The 12,500-nt window shown below is 42.0% G+C and overlaps 2 protein-coding genes across 2 annotated transcripts in view; one reads left to right on the forward strand and one right to left on the reverse strand.

Moving 5' to 3' along the window:
- LOC114557762 (sialic acid-binding Ig-like lectin 15) overlaps window positions 1–3,670 on the forward strand; it is a 14,678-nt gene extending 11,008 nt beyond the window's left edge. The window contains exons 3-4 of the mRNA XM_028581416.1: window positions 1,349–1,648; window positions 3,335–3,670. Coding sequence (XP_028437217.1) covers window positions 1,349–1,648; window positions 3,335–3,528 — 494 coding nt within the window. The 3' untranslated portion in view covers window positions 3,529–3,670. The remainder of the gene's footprint in view (window positions 1–1,348; window positions 1,649–3,334) is intronic.
- A 2,377-nt stretch (window positions 3,671–6,047) lies between these two features.
- LOC114556778 (IgGFc-binding protein) lies at window positions 6,048–10,242 on the reverse strand. The gene is made up of 3 exons (XM_028579818.1): window positions 9,597–10,242; window positions 8,050–8,427; window positions 6,048–6,457 (listed from the first exon to the last, which is right to left on the reverse strand). Exons 1-3 carry the CDS (start codon window positions 10,240–10,242, stop codon window positions 6,048–6,050), a joined length of 1,434 nt encoding a protein of 477 aa, XP_028435619.1.
- Window positions 10,243–12,500: the final 2,258 nt, after the last annotated feature.

Below are 12,500 nucleotides of genomic sequence, written 5' to 3' on the forward strand. Positions count from 1 at the left end.
GTCTTATTAGGAGTTAAACATAGTGCTGTATACTGCTACCTATAGACATGTCTCTACAGTCTTATTAGGAGTTAAACATAGTGCTGTATACTGCTACCTATAGACATGTCTCTACAGTCTTATTAGGAGTTAAACATAGTGCTGTATACTGCTACCTATAGACATGTCTCTACAGTCTTATTAGGAGTTAAACATAGTGCTGTATACTGCTACCTATAGACATGTCTCTATAGTCTTATTAGGAGTTAAACATAGTGCTGTATACTGCTACCTATAGGCATGTCTCTACAGTCTTATTAGGAGTTAAACATAGTGCTGTATACTGCTACCTATAGGCATGTCTCTACAGTCTTATTAGGAGTTAAACATAGTGCTGTATACTGCTACCTATAGACATGTCTCTACAGTCTTATTAGGAGTTAAACATAGTGCTGTATACTGCTACCTATAGGCATGTCTCTACAGTCTTATTAGGAGTTAAACATAGTGCTGTATACTGCTACCTATAGACATGTCTCTACAGTCTTATTAGGAGTTAAACATAGTGCTGTATACTGCTACCTATAGACATGTCTCTACAGTCTTATTAGGAGTTAAATACCGCCTGATTAGTTATTTTGGAGCTTGTGCAGCTGAAATTGGCTAGAGACGCTCGGTTGCTATATGACAACAATGGCCTTAAGCCGAGTCTGGAGCAGAAAGCAGAGCAGTAGCCTATCCGCGGTTATTCGTCGATTATTTCGACACGGATGTGACGTCACACTCAAGCTACTAGCTACTACCGTTTTCTGTCCTTTCGTTTCAGTCGTTACCTTCCTCGTCACTCTGCCTCCAGTCAGCTGGCTCCTCCATCCAGTCCCTCCCTCACGGGTTTCCTGCACCAGCCTGCCTCAGCTCTCGCCTCTCCGCGCTCCAGTACTTCCCCGTCGAGTTCTCAGACCCGGTCTCCCCGTGCCCCTGTTCCCGGTTCCAGCCCCGTGCCTGTGCTCACCTCCCTGGCATCCACCTCCCCACTTCCCCATTCACTTTCCCTTTTTCCTAATGAAGTGATTTGTGCTGAGCTCTGCGTTTGGGTCCGTCCTGTCCTAACCGTAACAACTAATCGCGATTACAAGACAAAAAGAACGCATCATTAGAATTAGCGTTAGCACGCTAACACTATGAGCTAACGGTTGTGGTTAGCCAGCTCGTAGAAAGCCGGGCAGATTTTGGATGGATTTATTCAAAGTTTGTATGCGTGTGGAAGCACCAGAGACACAAAATAACACCCCAAATCACCAGAAAAAGTGATTTCTTTCATAATATGGGCACTTTAAACAGTTCCTCCCTCTTCCTGTCTGTGCTGCAGCTCCTCCGAAGATCCTGTCTCTGTCCGTGGACGGCAGCGAGCAGTCGGGCTACCGAGCGCTGTGCCGGGTCCAGGGCTCGCCGCTGCCGGACGTCCAGTGGCTCGGCCCAGACGACCCGCTGGAGGGTTCTGATGTGGTCCCGATGGCTCAGGGGACCGCGGGGGACCAGTACCACACGGTCAGCCAGCTGAGAGACGTGGAGCCGGGCCACCAGTACTCCTGCAGCGCCTCCAACCCGCTGGGCAAGGAGCTCGCCACGCTGTACGTGGTGCCGCCACAGCCGCCGCCGCTGCACGCCACCACCGGGGCCTCGACTCCTCTGCTGGTCCTCGTGGCGGTGGCTCTCGGGCAAAGGTCGTCCTGCTGGGGGCTCGGGGTCTGGATGGTGGGGGGGGCTCTACGGGGACTCGGCTGCTGCTGGAAGTAACCTGCTGAGATAATCGCCTTTTTAATCGCATTTTTAATCGCCTTTTTAATCGCTTTTTAATCGCATTTTTAATCGCCTTTTAATCGCTTTTTCAGTCATTTCTCTCTTTTTTTCGTCCCTTTTTTCAGCTTCAGCATTTTGTCTAATTTTCAGCAGGAAAATGTCAAAAAATTTTGCCTAACCTTTGGGTTGTCTTCCCTTCGGCCATGCACCTTTGTTTTTTTGTCAGTGAAAATTTTAAATACGTTTTGGACGTCTAATTCAACACTTTTGTTCATTTGTCACTACTTCCGATGTTTTTTTGGTCACTTTTTTTTATGTTCCCTCCCCCACACACACATTTAAGAAGCTTTTTTTTGGACATTTTTGTCATTTTTTTGTCATTTTTTGACATTTTTTGAAAATTTTTGTCACTTTCTTCAACGTTTTTTCACTTTTTTTTTTTTACATTTTTGTCACTTTTTGACATTTTGCCTCTTTTTGAAATTTTTGTCACTTTCTTTGACATTTTTGTCACTTTTTTGACATTTTGTCTCTTTTTTCAACGTTCTATTATTACTATTTTACTTATTATTGGCCGGGCCACCAGTACTCCTGCAGCGCCTCCATCCTGCTGGGCAAGGAGCTCGCCACGCTGTACGTGGTGCCGCCACAGCCGCCGCCGCTGCACGCCACCACCGGGGCCTCGACTCCTCTGCTGGTCCTCGTGGCGGTGGCTCTCGGGGCAAAGGTCGTCCTGCTGGGGGGGCTCGGGGTCTGGATGGTGCAGGGGGAGGCTCTACGGGGACTCGGCTGCTGCTGGAAGTAACCTGCTGAGATAATCGCCTTTTTAATCGCTTTATAATCGCATTTTTAATCGCCTTTTTAATCGCTTTTTAATCGCTTTTTAATCGCCTTTTAATCGCATTTTTAATCGCCTTTTAATCGCTTTTTCAGTCATTTCTCTCTTTTTTTCGTCCCTTTTTTCAGCTTCAGCATTTTGTCTAATTTTCAGCAGGAAAATGTCAAAAAATTTTGCCTAACCTTTGGGTTGTCTTCCCTTCGGCCATGCACCTTTTGTTTTTTTGTCAGTGAAAATTTTAAATACGTTTTGGACGTCTAATTCAACACTTTTGTTCATTTGTCACTACTTCCGATGTTTTTTTGGTCACTTTTTTTATGTTCCCTCCCCCACACACACATTTAAGAAGCTTTTTTTTGGACATTTTTGTCATTTTTTTGTCATTTTTTTGTCATTTTTTTGTCATTTTTGACATTTTTGACATTTTTTGACATTTTTTGTCACTTTCTTCAACGTTTTTGTCACTTTTTTTTTTTTTTTACATTTTTGTCACTTTTTTGACATTTTGCCTCTTTTTTGAAATTTTTTGTCACTTTCTTTGACATTCTTGTCACTTTTTTGACATTTTGTCTCTTTTTTCAACGTTCTATTATTACTATTTTACTTATTATTGGCCGGGCCACCAGTACTCCTGCAGCGCCTCCATCCTGCTTGGCAAGGAGCTCGCCACGCTGTACGTGGTGCCGCCACAGCCGCCGCCGCTGCACGCCACCACCGGGGCCTCGACTCCTCTGCTGGTCCTCGTGGCCGTGGCTCTCGGGGCAAAGGTCATCCTGCTGGGGGGGCTCGGGGTCTGGATGGTGCAGGGGGGGCTCTACGGGGACTCGGCTGCTCCTGGAAGTAACCTGAAGCTTCTTAAACCTGCATTTTATCTCATTTTCAGCAGGAAAAAGTCAAAAAATGTTGCTTAACCTTTGCGTTGTCTTCCCGTTGACTATCATTGTCATCTTTGTCAACACTTTTGTCGACAAAAAAATGTATTTGTCATTACTTCTGATGGTTTTTTTGGCACTTTTTTTTAAGGTTTTGTGATTTTTTTCCCTACCACCTTTAAGAAGCTTTTTTTTCAGACATTTTTGTCACTTTTTTTGAAATTTTTGTTAATTTTTCAGACATTTTTGTCACTTATTTCAACATTCTTTTATCAATTTTCTCTCCAAATGCTATAAAATTGAATAAAATACTCAAATTCAATGAAAGATGAAGTTGAAAGTGAACTGATCATTTATTTTACTTGTAAAGAGCGTTGTAGGGATCCCTCCAGGTTCATTTTTTTTGAAAATCTGATTGATAGAAAACACAAATTTCTGATATAGAAACTTTTTGAAAATGGATAACACTTGACCCGAGGACATCAGGAGGATTAAACCTGCATTTTATCTAATTTTCAGAAGGAAAATGTCAAAAATAGGTGACAAAAACATAGGAGACACCAAAATTAATTTGAGGCCATATAGCAACATTATGCAAATATTGAAGTGAAATGGGTCCATTCAGCCTAATGGGCTCAGATTGAGTTACTGCAGGCTACTCTGACACTATGTTTGCAATTATTTATAATATTTCAAAAGGAAATAATATTACATTTATATTATATTATTATATTATATTAGTCCAGCCATTTTGTAATTAATATATTATCTGAGTTTTTTAATTACTCATTCATGTAAATGAATTTCTTGCATGTATATAACTGTGTTATTACACTGTTATTATTAATAATCATCACATACTACAAATAAAACTAAACTAATTTCACACTAAACACATTGGGCTATACATTTTAATAAATATAAGTTGAATTTGTTTGGTATTCTTTTCAATAAAAGCATGTTTTTAAAGAAAAAATTGATTTTTTGGCACTTTCCATGAATGCGTGTTGTTGCCATATGGCAACAAATTACCAACTACCCCCCTTTAATTTATTTTATTTACATTTGCATTATTTAAGCAACCTGGAGTCATAAAAACACGTCAAGACTGTTTTTTTACCATGTTTAAAAAAGAATTCATGCAATAGAGGTTTAAGCAACACTGAAGTCTCTTATTCCCCAATTTGAAATGCAAATAATGAATCACACTCTACAGACAATTTCTGTTAAAATGTACTGTCATACAACTGTTAATACACAGATATTTCTTAGAGTGTAGCACTGGGAGGAACCGTAATCAACAAAACATCTTAAAAATGATGAGAAAATGTAAATAAATAGCATTACTTTAACTGCTCTATGCTGATTTTGTCAGAATACATCAGATAAGTCAGAGCTCTTACTGAATAACATTTCAATATTTGGGTGTTTTAGTGTGAAATACTGGAATAGAGGAACACTAACAGCTAGTTAATATCACACAAAGAAGGACGACAGGGTAGCAGAGACTAAAATGAGTTTATTGAGACCAAAACATTATGGAGATTATCTGCTTTAACCAATCAGGTCACAGACTCAACCAATTAAGTCCTAATTATCTATTACATCAACCAAAACAAAGTCAAAAAGCAGTGTACGTACAGTATATATTTAGACAATCTGACAAACCAGAACATTGACATTTATTTTGTGTCATGTAAACTATTATCACGACAAATAAAGTCTAATAAAGCTACAAAAGCAAACAACAACTGTGCCTTTAAATATAAGCTAGTTGGTGAGATAGCCACCGCCACAAATCTCAAAGTCTTGGTCTCAAACCCTCAAAGTCTCGGTCTTAACCCCTCAAAGTCTCAGTCTTGTCTGGGTCTAAATCCCTCAAAGTCTCTGTCTCAATCCCTCAAAGTCTCGGTCTTGTCTCAGTCTCAACCCCTCAAAGTCTCGGTCTTGTCTCGGTGTCAGCCCCTCAAAGTCTCGGTCTTGTCTCGGTCTCAACCCCTCAAAGTCTCGGTCTTGTCTCGGTGTCAGCCCCTCAAAGTCTCGGTCTTGTCTCGGTCTCAGCCCCTCAAAGTCTCTGTCTCAACCCCTCAAGGTCTTGGTACTGTTTGGTCTGAAACCCTCAAAGTCTCAGTCTTGTCTCTGTCTCAACCCCTAAAAGTCTCGGTCTTGTCTCGGTGTCAGCCCCTCAAAGTCTCGGTCTTGTCTCGGTCTCAACCCCTCAAAGTCTCGGTCTTGTCTCGTGTCAGCCCCTCAAAGTCTCGGTCTTGTCTCGGTCTCAGCCCCTCAAAGTCTCTGTCTCAACCCCTCAAGGTCTTGGTACTGTTTGGTCTGAAACCCTCAAAGTCTCAGTCTTGTCTCTGTCTCAACCCCTCAAAGTCTCGGTCTTGTCTCGGTCTCAACCCCTCAAAGTCTCGGTCTTGTCTCGGTGTCAGCCCGTCAAAGTCTCGGTCTTGTCTCGGTGTCAGCCCCTCAAAGTCTCTGTCTTGTCTCTGTCTCAACCTCAAAGTCTCGGTCTTGTCTTGGTCTCAAACGCTCAAAATCTCGGTCTTGTCTCGGTCTCAACCCCAAAACAATACGGGTTCTTTGTAGCAGATGGAATAAGCTGGCATGCAGCAGTCCTTGCCACTCCAGACAAAGTCCATGCCCGTTTCCAGACTCATGAGAACACACTGGCCATCAAATATCGTGCCGGGCTCCCCCTCATCCCAGTTGGTGGCGCTGACCGGTTGCTGATTCAGCCAGTACCACTCGCCAGACCGGGAGCTCCGGCGCATGCCGATCCACACTGCCTGCACCGTGTGATTATTGAGCTGGAGGATTTTTTCGTAGATGTGACTCTGGAGTTGGGCCTTGGGGAAGCTGATCAGGTCCAGGCCCTTGTCTTTGCAGTACTTCAGGGATTCTCGCCAGCCAACCGCCACGTCTGCGATTTTCACGACCTCTGGAGACAAGACGCAACCCCTGAAATCTGTCGGGGATTTCGGATGAAACAGAACAAAGACATTAGACAAATTAGTAGGCAAATATGATCAGAAACCATTCAGTTGTTCTCTCTGATTTTCACCCTAGCGGCAGCAAATGTAATTTGCAGCCAGGGTCATCTAGCAACTCTCCGTTGGCTTTGCGAGCTGGAAAAACCAAATTCTGGTTAAGGGCCAATCACATCGTGTATAGAGTCTATGGGCGGGGCTTAACATAATGACGGCAGAGTTGCGACGGTTCAGCGTGAATTCCCCTCTACTTGAAAACAAAGAAGATGGCCGCTGCTGCTGGAGAACAGCTGTCTTTGGAATCGGCTTTGGCCACAACTCTGGAAGACTTGGAGTTCAGCTTTTCTTTGAGAGAAGAACAAAGAACGGCACTGAAGTCATTCTTAAAAAAGGAAGATGGGTTCTGGGTTTTGCCAACCGGATACGGCAAAGTTTAATCTATGAACTAGCGTTGCTCTAGTTGGTTGTAGCGCTATCCTATTGCGTGCAGAGGTCCCGCCCCTCGGATTGAGCCCTGCCAATGGTGAGTTCCCAGACCTCAACATCTGGATGTGGGTCTGGCTTGTCAGGCTACAACTCAGCAACAAACTGTAGAAAAACATTATCCAGAATCCATTTTATGTTACAAACTGTCAGCTGGTGAAAAGGTTGTGGCCCCCGTGAGCACGGTATGTGGTGGAGCGAGCTACAGAGCAGGTCCGGCCCTAGACTTTTGGGGGCCCTAAGCAAGATTTGGTTTGGGGACTCTCCACATTGTAACACCAACTTGTGTATTGTAAATATTAGTTTAAGCACTCATAATGTACAAATAAGCATTTAAAGACTAATGTGAGACCTATTAGCAGCAACACTATCTTTAAATAGACCGGTTCTGTTATGAGCTCTATTGTGGGACATTTCAAGCGCTCTTGGGGGCCCTCTGGTAGCCACGGGGCCCTAAGCAGCCGCTTAGTTCGCTTATGGGTCGGGCCGGCTATGCCACAGAGTGACTGAAGAGAAGGAGCAGCGTAAGAACAAAGCAGAGAATCAGAGAAAAAAAATTCTCTTTTTCATCCCTAGAAATGCAACTGTAGTAAGAATCTCGCTATCACTAACATATCCTCAAATATAGTCGCAATAAATGATATCCACAAAAAAAGCCTGAAAGTCAGAAGTTAGAACGGAGGTACAGAGAGTCATTTCTAAGCAGATAATATACCGTCTTGTCTCATTGCTTGCAATTTTCAGAACGCTGTAGACCGACACATTGCAAGTAGTTGCAGGGAGTTGCAAGTAGCTGCAAGTAGTTGCAAGTAGTTGCAGGGAGTTGGAAGAAGCTGCAAGTAGTTGCAAGTAGTTGCAGGGAGTTGCAAGTAGCTGCAAGTAGTTGCAAGTAGTTGCAGGGAGTTGGAAGTAGCTGCAAGTAGTTGCAAGTAGTTGCAAGTAGTTGCAGGGAGTTGCAAGTAGTTGCAATTAGTTGCAAGTTTCAACTTGTCTCATCACAAGTTTCTCCTGACTCTGTTAACCTTAATTTGACGTTGGAGGTCGGACTGTTAACTGTGTGGCTCACGATCGCTTTGCAGCTCCATACCTGGGGTTTTACTGATGACGGGCGCTGGGTTCCCAAACCAAGCACTGTCCTTCTTTCCAAAAAAGTAGACAGCCATTTTAGAGGAAGCATGCCAGATTACGCTCTGATTCCCCACAGCAACAAGTGTCGAGACGTACTCTGTTCCTTTCAGCTCCTGCCATTGTGGATTCTGCAAAGGAAGCGTTCCGTTATGAACCCCGTCGGTGAGACTCTTGTTGACCACGATCAGGGCGAAGGTCTGCATATCAGGGATGGTGTTGACGACATAACAGCTGCCGAAGTCCTTGTCTGGGATCAGAGTGAGGAGTAAGCCTGGACGGTAGAAGATGGCCGAGCCGGCCGCCTCGACCAGCTGCAAGTCCTCGTTGAAGGCCAGTACTGTGGTGGACAGAGGTGGGTAGAATAGCCAAAAATTAGCCTAGAAATCTAGACGCACCCTAGTGGCAGCAAATTTATTTTGCAGACAGGGTCAGTCTAGATAGATAGATAGATAGATAGATAGATAGATAGCACTTTATTATCCATGTACACAGAAATTTGACTTGCAATACAAGCTCCAACAACCACCACACAACAACCTAAAAACAAAAGCTAAAAACATAGAATTAATATAAGGGGGCCCTGCCTTGCAAGAGTGGTCTTAAATAGCAATAAATATATAGATAAAGGTAAAAATCTAGTCTGGTAAAAGTCTAGGCACTCTCCGTTGACTTGCGAGCTGGAAAAAAACAAACTCTGGACAGGCTATACACATAGTGTATAGAGTTTTTCTGACCGGATACGGCAAAAGTTTAATCTATCTGCTAGCTTCTCTACCTTCTTCGTTGCTCTGATTGGTTGTAGTGCTATCCTATTGCGTGCAGAGGGAATTTGAAAGACAACCGTTTGTCTCGCCCCTCAGATCGAGCCCAGGCAATGGGGAGTTCCCAGACCCAACATCTGGATGTGGGTCTGGCTTGTCAGGCTAACAACAAATTGTACTCCAATAAAAGTGCTGTTACTTAAAAAAAATATGACTCAAGTAAAAGTAAAAAGGAGTCATCCAAATAATTACTTGAGTAAGATTAAAAAAGTACTTGAGTACTGAGTAACTGTTCAGTAACGTCTGATTTATTTTTTAACACAAGCATTCAATCAGACGGACAAAAATACAAAATAATCATCTTTAGGCAAATTATAGTTCATCCAAATTAATAAAATAAATTTAAATTAATGAATTAATTACAAAATATCTTAAATTAAAATAATCCAGGTAAATTCAAGTACTTAAAAAAATAAAATCAATAAAATAATAAAAAATAAATAAGCACAAGTAACACAAATTTCCAAACCTGTGACACGTAGAATACCAAAGAGGTAAAAAGAAAAGTAACAAGCTCATTGTAGCCTAATGTAGCAGAGTAAGAGTACAGTTTCTTCTTCACAAATCTACTCTATTTACTAAGTAAAAAGTATAGTGATTTAAAACTACTCCAAGAAGTATGATTCTTTCAAAAACTTACTCAAGTAAATAAGTAACGGAGTAAATGTAACTCGTTACTACCCACCTTTGGTGGTAGATCCTCTCTCTGACAGAAGTACGAATGCTGAAGCGTTCTGGGCCAGAATGAGAGGAATGTAGAACTTCAGCGTCTCGTTGTTGGCGGGCGGCAGCGTTGCGTACAGCTGCCCGCAGGTACAGTTGTCCTTCATGGCGCAAGTGTGACCAAAGAGGACAGCAACCGCACTGTTGGCTTGGACGGTTCGCAATGCGTTGTCTCGTACCAAGACCTGACTGAGCTCGTAGGGGTGAAGGGAAATGATTTGGTTATTTCCAACGGTTACTTGGTTTACTTTGTCCGTATTGACAATAACGAGTTTGAACGGAGCTCTTTCCGTCACAGCTGTTGTGACGATGTCCGAAGGGACTGTCGTTCCTTGGATGTTGGGGATCGGTGGGATGAAGTACTTTGTGCCCAGTTGGTCCGTTGGCATAACCAGAGATGTCTGCGTGCTGGTTTTTTTACAGTTGATGGCCTGGACCGTGATGTTATTTGTGCTGGTAATTTTGACAGTTTTGTTGGAGAACCCTGTCTTCAGAAGCTCCATTTCTGGAACAACTGGGTACTCCCGAGTCTCTCCTTTGTGCAGTGTGTCTGGACCGCCGGGAGGGTTGTTGAACCATTGGATGGTTACCCGAGTGTTGTCATTCATGGCCGTGATTCGGACTTTGTTTTGGGGAGCCGCAGGATAATAGTAGGCAATGTTCTCCGGAAAAGCAACGATAAAGTTCAGACCGGTGCTGTCTTCCGCTAGAGTACCTACGGATTCTGGGAAAGAAAAAGAAATATCTGAATCTGAAGCCCAAAAAAACCCAAACGCTCACTCGTATTTTTCAAAAGGGAAAACTCTACTTACCTAGATAATGGTACTGTTACCACAATGCACATAGCTGTACATATTGTACATATCTGTCTATATGATTCATACTGAATATCCATATTTATTCAGTTTTTCTTATAATATATTCTGTTAATACACTGCATATATCTATATTATTCTATTCTATTATAATGTTACTGCTACTACATTACACATATATGTACATGTTGTTCATACATTGTTCTTATTACATAGCCATATTTATTATTATTATTATTGTGCAGTGTTATTATTATAACACTGCACTATATTTCTTGTCCTGTCTATACTTTTTATAGGACATTGCACTTTTCTGCTTTCTTTGCACTTCTGGTTGGACGCCAACTTAATTTTGTTGTCTTTGTACTTGTACTCTGCACAATAAAAAAAAGGTTTAATCTAATCTAATCTAATATTTAAAGGTAGAAACATTATCGTTCTATGTTATGTCATTACACCTCAATGTAATTTCTTTGGAGCCATGTGGAGGGTATAGTGCAATATTGGGTAAAACTTTATAAAACAGCCCTTAATTTCCAGTGTAATTTCTTTTTGTTGAATCAGGCACAGAGCATGTGTGACGTCACCCATTGGTTGGTGGAGATCTGCTATGAGTCATCGAGTTTGCCGTTACGGGCGCAGCCAATCCTGGTTGCGAATGTGAGGATTTTAGATGAGAGGGAGGAGAGAGGGAGGAGCCATAGGCTTTTGGGCGGTATCTGACTGTGACGTTAGCTGAGAGTTGTGGTGCGTTCTTTTTGTCCACCGAAGTCGGTCTACGAGTTGTTTTCCGGAGTTACGAACCGGAAGTTGCAAAAGAGCCCCCGAGGTCGTATATATACGACTCGTCAAGTCGTCTGAACTCAGAGGACCCTGAGTTCACTTTCAAAGATGGCTACGTCGTGCATCACACGTAGTAAACATTGTGATTTTCTACAATTTTAAGCACTTTTGTCTTTGTTGTAACCAAATGAAGAAGTCGTACACATAGCGCTGTATACTGCTACCTATAGGCATGTCTCTACAGTCTTATTAGGAGTTAAACATAGTGCTGTATACTGCTACCTATAGACATGTCTCTACAGTCTTATTAGGAGTTAAACATAGTGCTGTATACTACTACCTATAGACATGTCTCTACAGTCTTATTAGGAGTTAAACATAGTGCTGTATACTGCTACCTATAGACATGTCTCTACAGTCTTATTAGGAGTTAAACATAGTGCTGTATACTACTACCTATAGACATGTCTCTACAGTCTTATTAGGAGTTAAACATAGTGCTGTATACTGCTACCTATAGACATGTCTCTACAGTCTTACTAGGAGTTAAACATAGTGCTGTATACTGCTACCTATAGACATGTCTCTACAGTCTTACTAGGAGTTAAACATAGTGCTGTATACTGCTACCTATAGGCATGTCTCTACAGTCTTATTAGGAGTTAAACATAGTGCTGTATACTGCTACCTATAGACATGTCTCTACAGTCTTACTAGGAGTTAAACATAGTGCTGTATACTGCTACCTATAGACATGTCTCTACAGTCTTATTAGGAGTTAAACATAGTGCTGTATACTGCTACCTATAGACATGTCTCTACAGTCTTATTAGCAGTTAAACATAGTGCTGTATACTGCTACCTATAGACATGTCTCTACAGTCTTATTAGGAGTTAAACATAGTGCTGTATACTGCTACCTATAGGCATGTCTCTACAGTCTTATTAGGAGTTAAACATAGTGCTGTATACTGCTACCTATAGACATGTCTCTACAGTCTTATTAGGAGTTAAACATAGTGCTGTATACTACTACCTATAGACATGTCTCTACAGTCTTATTAGGAGTTAAACATAGTGCTGTATACTGCTACCTATAGACATGTCTCTACAGTCTTATTAGGAGTTAAACATAGTGCTGTATACTGCTACCTATAGACATGTCTCTACAGTCTTATTAGGAGTTAAACATAGTGCTGTATACTGCTACCTATAGACATGTCTCTACAGTCTTATTAGGAGTTAAACATAGTGCTGTATACTGCTAC

The sequence above is a fragment of the Perca flavescens genome, chromosome 6 (assembly GCF_004354835.1).
Source record: "Perca flavescens isolate YP-PL-M2 chromosome 6, PFLA_1.0, whole genome shotgun sequence".
In the NCBI taxonomy this organism is placed as follows: Eukaryota; Metazoa; Chordata; class Actinopteri; order Perciformes; family Percidae; genus Perca; species Perca flavescens.